Here is a 13,606-nt window from a genome sequence, read left to right as displayed (position 1 = left end):
GAAAAGTATTTGCCTGTGTTGCCCTTGTCAGACTGTGGATCCTGGCTGAATTCAACTACACTGAATCACAGTGTGGTTTCAGAACTGGAAGATCTACAATTGACATGTCCAGCAGCTGCAAGAGAAATGCCATGAAAAAAAGGAGGCCACTGTATATTGCCTTCATCAATCTCACCAAGGCATTGGACCACGTGAGCAGAGGCAGTCTTTTTAAGCTGCTGGAGAAAATTCACTTGGTGTGAGCTTCTCTTTCCATGACAACATGATGGGTAAGGTCAGCTATCACAGGCCAACATTAGAACCCTCCAAGATATACTGTGGGGTCAAACAGGGTTGTGTCCTGGCTCCGAAACTCTTTGGCATATTCTTCTCTTTGCGACCGTCATTTGCCTTCAGGTCATCGACAAGGGTGTCTGCTTACATACCAGAACTGACAGAATGCTATTCAGTGTTTCTCACCTGAGATCCAAGATAAAGGTCCACCATGTCCTACATACACAGAAACATACATGGAAAATAGGAGCAGGAGAAGGCCATTTGGCCTTTTGAGTCTGCTCCACCGTTCATTATGGTCATGGCTGATCATCCAACTCAACAGCCTGCTCCCACTTTCTTCCCATATCCTTTGATCCCTTTTGCCCCAAGAGCTATATCTAACTCCTTCTTGAAAACATACAATGTTTTAGCCTCAACTACTTTCCGTGGTAGCAAATTCCACAGGCTCACCACTCTCTGGGTGAAGAAATTTCTCCTCATTTCAATCCTAAATGGTCTACCCCGTATCCTCAGACCGTGACCCCTGGTTCTGGACTCCCCCACCATCGGGAACATCCTTCCTGCATCTACCCTGTCTAGTCCTGTTAGAATTTTATAGGTTTCTATGAGATCCGCCCTCATTCTTCTGAACTCCAGCGAATATAATCCTAACCGACTCAATCTTGCCTTATATGTCAGTCCTGCCATCCCAGGAATCAGTCTGGTAAACCTTCGCTGCACTCCCTCTATAGCAAGAACATCCTTCAGAGAGTTGTTCTACGCTGACAATGCTGCACCAATGTTCCATGCCAAGGAAGACCTTCAGTGGCAAATGGACAGGCTATCTCACATCTATAAAGAGTTTGGTTTAACCATCAGCATCAGAAATGTAAATGTCATGGTCCAGGATGTTGCCATACTGCCATCTATCTGCATTGACAATGTGACATTGGAGGTTGTTGATAGCTTCACATATCTAGGCTCCACAATCACCAGCAATCTGTCACTTGATGCTGAAATCAACACACGCATTGTAAAAGCTGCAGCTGTTATGTCCAAGCTGAGTAAGAGGGTGTGGAACCTGACTGAGAACACCAAATTGAGGGTCTACCAAGCCTATATCCTCAGCGCACTGCTCTACAGTGGTGAGACCTGGACAACATGTGCTATGCAGGTAAAAAGGCTGAACTGTTCCCACCTTCACTGTCTCAGGCATATCCTTGGCATCTCTTGACAGGACATGGTCACCAACTCAGAGGTCCTGGAGGATGCTAATTTCATTGGCATACATTCATTGCTAAGCCAATGATATCTGCGCTGGCTTGGTCACCTTCATCAGGCTGATGACAGCAGTATACCTAAAGACCTTCTATACAGTAACCTAGCCACTGGGTCATGACCTTCTAGGTGTCCATATCTCTGCTACATGGACACCTGCAAGTAAGGTATGTTGATGATGGACACTGAGAACTGAAAGACAGTGGCTGACAGCTGTGACCTCAGGAGGCTGACTGTTAGGAAGGGCTTTGGAAGAGGCAAGCAGAAATGAAAAGCTCAGCTGGTCAAGAAGAGGGCCCAGAGAAAACAGAGGCCAATGAATTGTGCACATTTCTCAGCCCACTGTCTTCCACTGCAGCAAATGCAGCAGAGACTGTCATGCCAGAGTGGGGCTCCTAAGCCACTCCAGGCGATGCTAAACACCAAATTGACCGCCTTGGTGCAAACTATCATCTTACAAGACAGAAGACTGTCACTGTCAGTTGGGCTAGATTAACCAAAGGATGCCCTTTGAGCAGTAAAAACCACAGTAAAATCTTTTGAAAGGGCAATTTAATGTTTGACTATAGACGAGTTATATTTAACATCTGGAATAAGACAGCTGAGTTTTGTGTTTCTTCAAATTTAATCTTGCTGTCATTTTAGAAATACAACCACTGTGGTACAGCATTACACCAAGAGTATGACAGGGTTAAACTCTTACAATATTATGCAGAATTTTATTCTCCTTCCTCCTTTACTTTCACCAGTATTCGGTACTTCATTTCTCTCCTGAAAAGATTAACTTTCCAGGATGCTGTCCTGAATGCAAACTCTTGTAGGATTTCTGAAAACATTTCCCCTGACTGCTTTGATTGACAGGACACCTGTTGTAGCTTAGAAAGAAAAAAGCCATCTGGTTTCTCAGTTTCAGTAGACTCAATTGTTTACATTTCCCAGGCTTTTTTATTATAGCTGAGCCTGTTGCAAAAGCTTGGTTGAGTTTCAAAAGGTCCAGAACTATTTATCTTAGCAGGAGGCCGCATTCACATTTTGACAAACAGTTTTAAGAGGTTATTAAAGGATTATCTGTCTTTGATGTTGTTAGTGAAATAGACGTTACACTTGAGATTGAATGGGTTTTATATTGAGATTTTTTTCAGTACAAAGTGTGTTTTATTAGATTTAAGTTTTTCTAATGTCCATTTCAAAGACATCCTGCCCATGGTGGATACTGGATGAGTGGTTATGGAGGATATGAAGATCACGGAAGGGCATAGGGTATGGTGTGGCATGTGGGGTGAGGGTTTGAGGGCCTAACATTCACTCTTACAACTAGGCCAATGTTTCAGTAAACAGAGGTGGGCATTCTAGCCTGCTGGCCTGACCATTTGTCCGCCTTCGTTGCTGCCTTGGGTCTCCAGAGGCGATGGGTCTAACTCTACCCCATCCTTGCCTCTCTAGAAGGAAAATATGGCATCTGGGGGGGCCCTTTTAAAGGAGACCGGTCTGCCAGGTCGACTCGACCTTATCTCCTCCTCCATGAAAATCTGCCCAGCCTGTTTGTTCACTAATCATCGTGGTGTCCATTTTGCTTAAAGGAGAATAGTTAATAGATAAAATTGCTGACAAAATATACCAGCCAAAATACATCAACCTGTTTATGGCATGTTTTTTAAAAAAAAGGTATTAGAAGGAAAGATAATGGATAATTGTACTAACAGTAGCAGAATTTCTTTAGCTATGTTATGGTCCTTTGAGAAATTTATCAGGACATGTTACATATGATAATAAAGATATGGAATGAGCTAAATAGATTTGCATCAGTTATCACTTCTCTGTAGTGGTCCCAGGTGTTCGGACCTAAATTGCTTTAATAGAACATAATGCTACAATTCAGCTGTTTAAATCTGATAGGACAGTGGGCTTGATTCAATTTTTCCAGAGTGCCAAAAAAATTGGGTGGGGGTGAATGTTGTATTTGAGCTACTGGCTCATGCATTCATTGAAGTTGATGTCTCTTGTAGTGAAACTGTTGGAAAGCATCATGTAGGAAGTGTTTTATAATCAAATAGAAAGTTATTGGGGCTGCCCAATATGGGTTTAGAAAATGTAGTTCCTACCTCGGTGGCCTGATTAAGGTCATTGAGAATGTGACCAAAAGCGTGGGTAATGGTACTGTTGTTGATGCTGTATACCTTGGTTTCCATAATACAATTGACAAAGTACCATATAGGAGGTTATTGGATGAATTTAGATTTTATGGGGAATTAGGCAGATATGCTGAATAGGTAATTGGTTAAGGTGTTGTATGTAGAGGATTGTCATTAATGGATGTGGAACTGAATGGGGCATGGTTGAGTGGAGTTTCATAAGGCTCCATGTTTGGGCTGTTGCTGCTTCATGTTTTCATCAATTATTTAGGTTAGGAAATAAATGGAACCTTCTTAAATTCACAGCTGGCACAATCACGTTTAGAGATCAATAATTTTAAAAAAGTTAACAGGTTGTAGGACGGTCTGAACACATTAAGGGAATGGGCCATTTCTGGCAGATGTCCTTTAATACAGATAACACAGCATCATTGTTTTGGGTTAGATATATATGAGTGCCCTTAATGGATCAAGAAAAAGTTCTTGGAGTAATTGTTGACTTCTTAATAACTAGGGTGAAGTGAGGTAGCTGAAGGGGAAACAACCAAAATTTTTAGTACACAGAGATAAAAACAAAAAAACTGCGGATGCTGGAAATCCAAAACAAAAACAAAAACAGAATTACCTGGAAAAACTCAGCAGGTCTGGCAGCATCGGCGGAGAAGAAAAGAGTTGACGTTTCGAGTCCTCATGACCCTTCGACAAAACTTGAGTTCGAGTCCAAGAAAGAGTTGAAATATAAGCTGGTTTAAGGTGTGTGTGTGGGGGGGCGGAGAGAGAGAGGTGGAGTGGGGGTGTGGTTGTAGGGACAAACAAGCAGTGATAGAAGCAGATCATCAAAAGATGTCAACAACAATAATACAAAAGAACACAGGTGTTAAAGTTAAAGTTGGTGATATTATCTAAACGAATGTGCTAATTAAGAATGGATGGTAGGGCACTCAAGGTATAGCTCTAGTGGGGGTGGGGAGAGCATAAAAGATGTAAAAAAATAAATAAATAAATAAAAATATATATATTTTTTTGTTTATTTAATACAAAACACTGTGTAAATTATACAAGTGTACGTCCGCACATGAAATGCAACTTGCAGTTGTGGTCCCTGAACCGTCCTTTGGATGACAAGTTAAACCGAGGTCCCATCTATTCTGTTACACCTGTTCAACGTAACAGATCCCATGGCACCATTTAAGGAAGAGAGGGATTTTCTCCAGCATCCTGACCTTCATCCTACCGCACGTAGACAAATGATCTGGTCATTATCTTGTTGTTGTGCGACCGTGTTCTCTGCAAATTGGCTGCCATGTTTCCTATAGCATAAGTGATTATATTTCAAAAGCACTTAAATGGCTGTGGAATGTACTGATGTCATAAGAGGTACTATCTAAATGAAAGTTTTTCTCTCACTCTCTCTCTCATAATAACCAGAATGATACCTAATTTAAATGTTGTTAGTTATAATGTCGGGCTCCAAAGTTTTATGGGGAAAAGTTTTAGAGGAATGTGACAGCAGTTTTTAATCAGATCATTATTATCTCAATATGTACATTTGGTGATTATGAGGCATTTCGGCTTGGTAACATTTTTCAGAGTAATGCAGACTGATTTAATTCAATTTGTAAGGCTCAGAATTCAATTTGTTACTCATTCGTAATATATTATGTTTATTTCAGTTCTTTCCTTTCCGCCATTCATTAATTTTAATTATGAACCTCTGAATTCAAGAGTACACTGGTTAACCTAATTTTCTCTCAGCATTATGTTGTGCCAAAAGTTAATTGCTCAGTGTAAAATGTAGTAGCATCTTGTCTTCAAATTTTACCCAATAACGTGGTATAGTAAAATTGTTAGAATAATTTTCTTTTGATTTGTTTAATTTCATCAATTATTTTGTTATCCACATCTTCCACAATATCTCTTATAGCTTCACCCACCTTTTGAAAAGGTTGGCAATGTATGTATTTGCTATGATTTCCCACTTGGTAAACTCATAATCAATGGTTAGTTGCAGTAGCAAATACAGATATTGAGTTAGGGCCTAATTAATCCCACTTGGTCATCTTGCATTTTCTTCCCCTTTTCTTAGAATACCTGTGGAAATAGGCTCTAATATTCCTCCCTTTCACTATTCCAAACTAATTTCAGAAAGACGGTTTAATGTTCCATGGTTCAGTTCTGAATATTTACATTCTACAACATGGCATTCCTAGCAGCTTAGGACCTATCATGCCAAGTTTAATGATCTGAGACATTACACATAAATAAATATAAGTTGTTGTTTGTATCCATATCTTACATGCCTCACAATAATATATTTCTGTATCAAAACAAATTTGTATATGTCTCTGTATAATTTAGAACCATAGATATCAAAATCATTCTGAACTTTCTTAAATGGAGCAATGTTCTTTTAAAGGTAAGGATGTTTAAAGCTGCACAATATTCCAAATATGGTCTTAATCAAGTTATATTGGGTTAAGATAATTTAGTTGGACTAAATACCTTTGAGATCCACCTCATTACCCTTGTTGATAACATTGTCATGTTGTTTGGAGTATCAGTGCATAAGAACATAACATAAGAACTAGGAGCAGGAGGAGGCAATCCAGCCCCTCGAGCCTGCCCCGCCATTCATTACGATCATGGCTGATCTCATTTTGGCCTCAACTCCAATTTCACACCCTCTCCCATAACCTTTCAACCCATTACTAATTTAAAATCTGCCTATCTCCTCCTTAAATTTATTCAGCGTCCCGGCATCCACTGCACTCTGAGATCATGAATTCCACAGATTCACGACCCTTTGAGAAAAGTAACTCCTCCTCATCTCTGATTTAAATCTACCTCCCCTTAGCCTGAAACTATGGCTTTTCATTCTAGAATGCCCCAGAAGGGGAAACATCCACTCCACGTCTACTTTGTCTATCCCCTTTAGCATCTTATATTCCTCAATTAGACCACCTCTCATCCTTCTAAACTCTAGCGTGTATAGGCCTAAACTGCTCAATCTCTCCTTATAAGACAAGCCCCGCATCTCTGGAATCAATCTAGTGAACCTCTGACAATCAATAATAACACCCAAATATTATTCATTTTATACATTTCCTAATGACCACCGATTACAATGTTTATAGTTTTCCCTTTTTAAAAATAACCTACCTTTCCTTTCACCATGTGATCAGTTTATCTGGATCCTTTTAAGGTGATCAAGTTCCTTTGTACTCCTTATATTTGCATATTGCAATTTTTTTAAATACTCAAGAACAGGGTAATGAACAATGGATCTAGAACAGCTGCCTATGGGACTGCACAATTGGCTATTGCCTACATGAAGTCTTCAATCTGGCTAACTATTTTCTATTAGTTCAATGAACAATGATCTTCCTTACATGGAGAACTTAATCAAATGTCATCAGCAGTAATGCTGCTTCTCTTTTCAGTACTTGCTAATCATGTCTTTGTTAGCAATAAATCACCTAAAGAAGGCAGTTATTTTCCTATGTTTAAGTACTAATTGCAACGCAGTATTAGAATTTGAATTTGAATTACTCATACTTAATAATAAAATTACTAGCTAGTTATTTCTGTTTGCAAACCCATTAAAATCATCTTGTTAGGATCATTTCATGTTGATGATGGTCCAGTTTATTGGTCCATTTTTTACATGGAGTTTACATATTTTCATAGGGCATGAATTAATTCACAGTCTTCACTATAATTCATATTCATAATAGGCCTTTAAAGGGTTCTCATCTCTAAACATTTCAGCCGTGCAACAAGGAGACATCAAATTTTCTAAGTTTTTTTTATTTTAAACTTCTGATTTCTTTCGCAGTAATAATCTGTAGCGTGGACAGTAAAAAGTTATATTTTCTGGTGATGTTTTCTTCATACATTGAGTGAAATCTGCTGCTTGGAATGGGAATGAGGATAAGAAGATAAACAAATCAGGCCAAAGGGGCATGCGGAAGACTTGACTATACCCAACCCCATTTTGTTTTATATTCCAGGTACGCTCATTATTATTCACAATAATTGATCTTGAATTAGATTTATCTTATTCGCTCTTCTTTCTTCCACAGTTATTGATCTTCTGTATTGGCATGACATCAAGCAGACAGGAATTGTCTTTGGAAGTGTGCTGCTCCTGCTGTTTTCACTGACCCAATTCAGCGTTGTGAGTGTCATAGCCTACCTGGCACTCGCAGCACTCTCGGCTACAATCAGCTTCAGAATTTATAAATCAGTGTTACAGGCTGTGCAGAAGACTGATGAAGGACATCCCTTTAAGTAAGTGCACAGTCCCTTCATCTTTTCCCTCAATAACGTAACCTGTAATTCTTTTGTTGTGTCAAATGATAACACTCCCTTCATCATTCACAAGTTTTAGATCTGAAACTTATCAGAATATTAACATAAGGATAGTCATAATAAAATAATACTTGCATATCTGTAATGTCTTTAACATAAAAGAGTTTCGCACAATATAATTAATTTCTGAAGAATAGCAACCGCTGTCTAGTGAAACACAGCAGCATTTTTTTCATGTGTGATATCTTACAAACAGCCTGAATGCTGAGCAGTTAATGTGTTTTATATGTTTTTGGCTGCGAGTGATGTAAAGCAGCCTGTGTTCTTACGTAGCAGTACCTGGACAATATTCAGGCTTGGGATGATAAGTGGCAAGTAAAATTCATGTCGCACAAGTGCCAGGCAACGACCATCCCCAACAAGAGAGAATCTAACCATTGCCCCTTGGCATCCAATGGCATTACCGTCACTGAATCCCCCACTATCAACATGGTCAGGGTTACCATTGACCAGAAAATGAACTGGACCAGCCATATAAAAATTGTGTCTACAAGAGTAGATCAGAGACTGGGAATTCGATGGGAAGTAACTCAGTTCCTGACTCCCCAAAGCCTGTCCACCATCTACAAGACTCAGATCAGGAGTGTGATGGAATACTCTCCATTTGCTGGATGTTTGCAGTTCCAATAGCACTCAGGAAGCTCGACACCATCAAGGACAAGACAGTCCACTTGATTGGCACCCCATCCACCACCTTAAACATTCACTCCCTCTACTACTGATGCACAGTGGCAGCAGTAGGTACCATCTACAAGATGCACTGCAGCAACTCACCAAGGCTCCTTCAGCAGCACCTTCCAAACCCGCTACTTCTGCCACCTTGAAGTTCCCCTCCAAGCCACACAACATCCTGACTTGGAACTGTATTACCATTTCTTCACTGCCACTGGGTCAAAATCCTGGAACTCCTTTCCTAACAGCACTGTGGGTGTATGTACATGGATTGCAGCAGCTCAAGAAGGTGGCCAACACCGCCTTCTCAAGGGCAACTAGGGATGGGCTATAAATTCTATCCTAGCCAATGATGCCCACAACCCGTGAAAGAATTATAAAAAGGACACCCAGCGATCTGCCTATACACTGGACAAACAAAAACTACAATTTAACCTCTCAACTGAAGAACAACAGTTTTGACAATGCAGAATTCCTTGACAATTGCACTGGAATGCCATCCCAGATTCTGCACTCAAGCAATCTTAAAATTTAATTTAAAAAACTTGTCTATAGGCTCAGCTTTCTTGGTATATGATTTGATGATGCTTGAGTATAGTCCAGCAATATGAATGGTGTTGGGATGCATATACTGAAATATAGTCAAAGACTGTTTGAAATAGTGTGTCCCTAGTTCCACAGATTAGCATTGAAACAAAGGAAGATTTGTGGCACAAAAGAAGGCTATTTAGTCCATCCCACCCGTTCAGGCTGAAAAAGCCACCCAGTCAAATCACACTTTCCAGCTTTTGGTCCATATTCCTGTAGGTTACAGCATATTCAAGTGTTCTTTTTAAATGCAATGAGGGTTTTAGGCAGTGAGTTCAGAACCCCACCATCTCAACTCCCCTCTAACCCTTCCACCAATTACTTCAAATCTATGCTCCTTGGTTATAGACCTCTCTGCTAATGGAAATAGGCCCTTCTTATCCACTCTATCTAGGCCCCTCATAATTTTATACACCTCAATTAAACCTCCCTTCAGCATCCTCTATTCCAAAGAAAACAGCCCCAACCTATCCATTCTTTCCTCATAGTTAATATTTTCAGTTCCTGGCAACATCCTCATCATTCTCTTCTGTACTCTCTATTGTGATCACGTCCTTCCTATACTGCAAAGACCAGAAATCTACTCATTACTCCAGCTGTGGTCTAACAAGTATTTTTGTACAGTTCTAGCATTACCTCCTTGCTGCTATACTCTCAGCCTTGGCTACTGAAGGAAAGTATTCCATATATGCCTTCTAGTTCACCCTACCTAACTGTCCTGCTATCTTCAGGGATCTGTAGACATACACTCCAAAGTCTCTCTGTTCTTCTTTAATTTTCAGTAATACTATTCCGTATTCCTACCATTTATACCACCTTGCCTTGTTTGGCCTCCCAAATGCATTACCTCACACTTCTCCGGATTTTCCATTTGTCTGTTTTCTGCCCACCTGATCAGTACATTGATATCTTCCTGTGGTCGACAGCTTTCTTCCTTTCTATTAACCATCTGTAATTTTAATTTTGGGAGGAGGGGAAGTTCCAGGTTACTCTTGGTTATTCAGCTCTGTCTTGAGGAGTCGGCAGTGGCTCAGCAGGTATCACTTTTGTGTCTGAGTCAGGAGGTTTAGGGTTCAACCCCCACTCCAGGATTTGTGCATCAGCCTTGATTTTTGTGCTTATGTACTGAGGAAGTGCTGCACTGTTGGAGATGTGAAGTTAAACAAGAAACCATCTGTTCTCTCACGAGATATAAAAGGTCCCATGTCACTTTGAAGAAGAGCAAGTGAGTTATCTCTAGTGTCCTGACCAATATTTATCCCTCAACCAACATCACAAAATAGATTATCTATTTATTATCACATTGCTGCTTGTGGGAGCTTGCTGTGTGTAAATTTGCTGCTGCATTTCCTGCATTACAACTGTGACTACACTTCAAAGGTACTTCATTGGCTGTAAAGCGCTTTGGGATGCACTGTGGTTGTGAAAGGTGGTTTATAAATGCAAGTTGTTTTCTTCATACGAGACAACATGCAATTGGGTAAATTGTGTCCAATCTTTGAAAGATGCTGCAACAGGAGACAATTTTGTTTTTATTTGCCATACCCTGTGTGAATACATTGGGTGACATTTTCAATTTATAGCCATCTGTTTTAGAGTGAAAAATGGGTGCTAGGCCCCTGAATCTTGGGTGAGGTGTAAAGGTTTATGAAGGTGCAAAACTTTGAATATGTATAGACAGGAGAAATAAGTAGAAATGTATGGAATTTATGACTGAAGGTTACTATGGTGTGATGCTCTTTGCTGGCACAGCTGTGTGTGTTGAAAGTTTGATCTTGCAAAACTGAAGAGTAAAAAGAGTAAACAGGATTGATAAATCTAGTTGGTTGGATAGAGAGCAACAACAACAACTTGTATTTATAAAGTACCTTTAATGTAATAAAATGCCTCAAGGTGCTACATGGGCATGATAAAACAGAATATGACACCAAGATACACAAAGAGATATTAGTGCAAAAGCAAAATATTGTAGATTCTGAAAAGCTGAAATGAAAACAGAAAACGCTGGAATCACTCAGAGCAGGTGAGGCAGCAACTGTGGAGAGAGAAACGGAGGTAACAGTTCTGATGTAAGGTTATTGATCTGAAACATTAACTCTATTTTTCTCTCTCCACAAATGCTCCCTGACCTGCTGCGTGTTACTTTTTTTGTTTTAAGGAGATGTTAGAGCAGATGACAAAAAGCTTGGTCGTAGAGGTAGTTTTTAAGGAGTGCCTTAAAGGCAGAAAGCGAGTTAGAGAGGTTTAGAGAGGGAATTCCAGAGCTTAAGGCCCATGCTACCAATGATGTGCAATTAAAATCAGGGATGTCCAAGAGGCCAGAATTAGATGAGCACAGATTCCTGAGAGGGTTTTTGGACTGGAGGAGATTACAAAGACAAGAAGGGATAAATCTACATAGAGATTTGAAAACATGAATGATAATTTTAATATCAAAGCATTGCTTAACTGGGAGCCAGTGTAGATCAGTGAGCACCAAGGTGATGGGTAAATGAGACCTGGTTGTGAGTAGAGACATAGGCAGCAGCATTTTGAATGGTATCAAGTTTACGGATGGCAGAGCATGGCAGATGGCCAGGTGTGCATTAAAATAGTCAAGCCTAAAGATTACAACCTTGGTGAGGATTTCAGCAGCAGATGATAAGGCGGGGTGGAGGTTGGGCAATGTTATGGAGATGAAAATAGGTGGTCTTAGTGATGGCGTGGATGTGAGGTTGGAAGGTTGCCTCAGTGTCAAGGTTGCGAAGAATCTGGATCAGCCTCAAAGTTGTTAGGGAGAGAGAGTGACCAGGCAACAGAGTTTGTGGCACTGAAAGCTGGGAGATCAGATTGCTGCCTTACCTTTTGTTTGGGAACTAGTCTGGTGAGGTTTGGGCGGCATACAGCCGGAGAAAACAAAATTGATGTAAAATAAGTACAGTACCTTTTACTGATTGGTAGTTGAAACAATAATATACTATAATTACTTCAATTTAAAACTACATGAATCATTGTTTTAGATTTTAGATTTGACGCTTTTTACACTACCTAATCTTTGTATCATTTGTGAATGGTACATAAACATTGATTCAATTTACGTAACAATATGAATGGTCAACTGATGATGCAGGACATTGCTGCTTTGATGAATTACAAAATGGAGTAGATTCTACCATGATTTAAAGGGGTTAATTTCGAGGTTGTATAAAGATGGCTTGTTATTCCCTTGAGTCTTCTAGCAAAGCACTCAACCCCCAAATTTGTTGTCCTTTTTCTGTTTAAATTATAATTCTTTGTATTGACAGATCTTACTTGGATATGGACGCTACCCTCTCTGAAGAGCAGATTCAAAAGTATGCCGATTCTGCGCTGGTGTATGTAAACAGTACTGTCAAAGAGCTGCGACGACTGTTTCTTGTGCAGGATCTTGTGGATTCTCTGAAAGTAAGAGCATCCAAATCATTTTATTTTTATGCCTTAAATGTGAAGGGCTATTTATTGATTTTTCCTTGAGATTTTAGTCTGTTAGGAAGCTTAATACTGCCTTTCTTTGCCATCATGAAGAATCACCTGCAATGACTTATCTTGTCACTCCCACACCTATACCCCTCATGTCCCCAATACATGTCGTATTGCCTTCTCAATTGTAAGGTCAGGACTGAACCAAAGGCTGTACACCTTGCTTGATCTGGTCACAAAACGTTTTATCACACAGTGTACCATATTTGCAGCACTCAGCTAAAGTGCATGATTATGATGAAACTTTTGAATTTTTCAGATTGCAGGGTTTCCTTTCTGAAGAGCCTGTGGGGAACCCGTCCTCCGCCGACTCAGAGTGCCCCGCAGCCATTTCACACTCTAATGAATGTCAGTTGGCTGCAGGCAGGTCTTCCTCCCATTCTGATTGGCCGGCAGCTCTCCAGTCCCTGCAGTGGACAGAAGAGGAAGTGTGCAACATGCCTGAGACTAAGTCCCAGCACCAGAGGCCAAAGTCAGTTTAAGGGATCCCAGGGCAGGGATGGTAAGATTGATCTGGACAGGGTGCAAAGGGGTCACTTAGGGTGTCAGTGTGGGTTGGGGGGGAAGAAGGAAGGTCTGGACGCCATCAGAGCTTAAGGGACCTTAAACCCAATTTCAGAAGGGGGCTTCTAATGGAGGCCCCCCACCCTCCCCAACTTCCCACCAGAGATCTAAGTCTGTTGATTTTCAGGCTTCCCCCACACAAGGTAAATCCTCCTGGCAGCCTAGAAATTGAGGCTGGGTGGGAAATGGCCATTAAGTGACCAATAACTGACCACTTAAAGGCTTCATTTGGGGAAATGGTGTGCCTC

At 40.4% G+C, this 13,606-nt stretch overlaps 1 protein-coding gene across 7 annotated transcripts in view; it reads left to right on the top strand.

The window, feature by feature from the left end:
• rtn1a (reticulon 1a) overlaps positions 1 to 13,606 on the top strand; it is a 215,735-nt gene that overhangs the window by 178,161 nt on the left and 23,968 nt on the right. For all 7 annotated transcript variants that reach the window (XM_041215028.1, XM_041215029.1, XM_041215026.1 and 4 more), the window contains 2 exons: positions 7,748 to 7,955; positions 12,581 to 12,719. In XM_041215028.1, coding sequence (XP_041070962.1) covers positions 7,748 to 7,955; positions 12,581 to 12,719 — 347 coding nt within the window. The remainder of the gene's footprint in view (positions 1 to 7,747; positions 7,956 to 12,580; positions 12,720 to 13,606) is intronic.

The sequence above is a fragment of the Carcharodon carcharias genome, chromosome 20 (assembly GCF_017639515.1).
Source record: "Carcharodon carcharias isolate sCarCar2 chromosome 20, sCarCar2.pri, whole genome shotgun sequence".
In the NCBI taxonomy this organism is placed as follows: Eukaryota; Metazoa; Chordata; class Chondrichthyes; order Lamniformes; family Lamnidae; genus Carcharodon; species Carcharodon carcharias.
The sequence above is the reverse complement of the archived record's forward strand: the minus strand, read 5'-3'. Positions and strand labels throughout refer to the sequence as shown.